This window comes from Egretta garzetta, unplaced genomic scaffold (assembly GCF_000687185.1).
Source record: "Egretta garzetta isolate BGI_Z169 unplaced genomic scaffold, ASM68718v1 scaffold108, whole genome shotgun sequence".
NCBI classification, from domain to species: domain Eukaryota; kingdom Metazoa; phylum Chordata; class Aves; order Pelecaniformes; family Ardeidae; genus Egretta; species Egretta garzetta.
This window is the reverse complement of record NW_009260614.1, coordinates 1,021,143-1,021,784: the sequence shown is the minus strand read 5'-3', so window position 1 is coordinate 1,021,784 and position 642 is coordinate 1,021,143. Positions and strand designations below refer to the sequence as shown.

Genomic DNA, 642 nt, shown 5'->3' with positions numbered 1-642 from the left:
AAGGCAGCCAGGCAGGGCAAGCGGCAGCACCAGGGAGGCAGTAGGACTCTGCAGGTCTTCTGAGCACCCCCCAGTACCTGCATTTGACTCTGTCCCCCCTCAAACCCTGTTTTTTGGGGGGGAATGCTCGCGAGGCAGTGCTGTGTGGGACCAGGGCATGGGGCCGTGCCCCACAGCTCTCCTGGGAGAGGTACACTGCCTGCCCAGCCCTGCTGAGAGCTGAGGTCCTGCCGGAGCATCTCCCCCCAAGGGAAGCCCCCCAGCTTCCCCCCAGTACCTGCATTTGACTCTGTCCCCCCTCAAACCCTGTTTTTTGGGGGGGAATGCTCGCGAGGCAGTGCTGTGTGGGACCAGGGCATGGGGCCGTGCCCCACAGCTCTCCTGGGAGAGGTACACTGCCTGCCCAGCCCTGCTGAGAGCTGAGGTCCTGCCGGAGCATCTCCCCCCAAGGGAAGCCCCCCAGCTTCAGCCTCCTGAACATGGACCCACGGCTGCTTGCCCCACAGCCTGTGCCAGGAGCAGCTGCCGGCCACGGGGGGGCCCATCACGCACCAGCGCTTCGACCAGATGCGCAGCATGTTCGATGAGTACATCCGCTCCTCCACGCTGCAGAACTGGAAGTTCTGGATTGTATCCCTTGGG

At 64.3% G+C, this 642-nt stretch overlaps 1 protein-coding gene across 1 annotated transcript in view; it reads left to right on the top strand.

Moving 5' to 3' along the window:
- The window catches only part of MLXIPL (MLX interacting protein like), a 24,992-nt gene that overhangs the window by 21,350 nt on the left and 3,000 nt on the right, over positions 1–642 (top strand). The window contains exon 13 of the mRNA XM_009644950.1: positions 507–630. Coding sequence (XP_009643245.1) covers positions 507–630 — 124 coding nt within the window. The remainder of the gene's footprint in view (positions 1–506; positions 631–642) is intronic.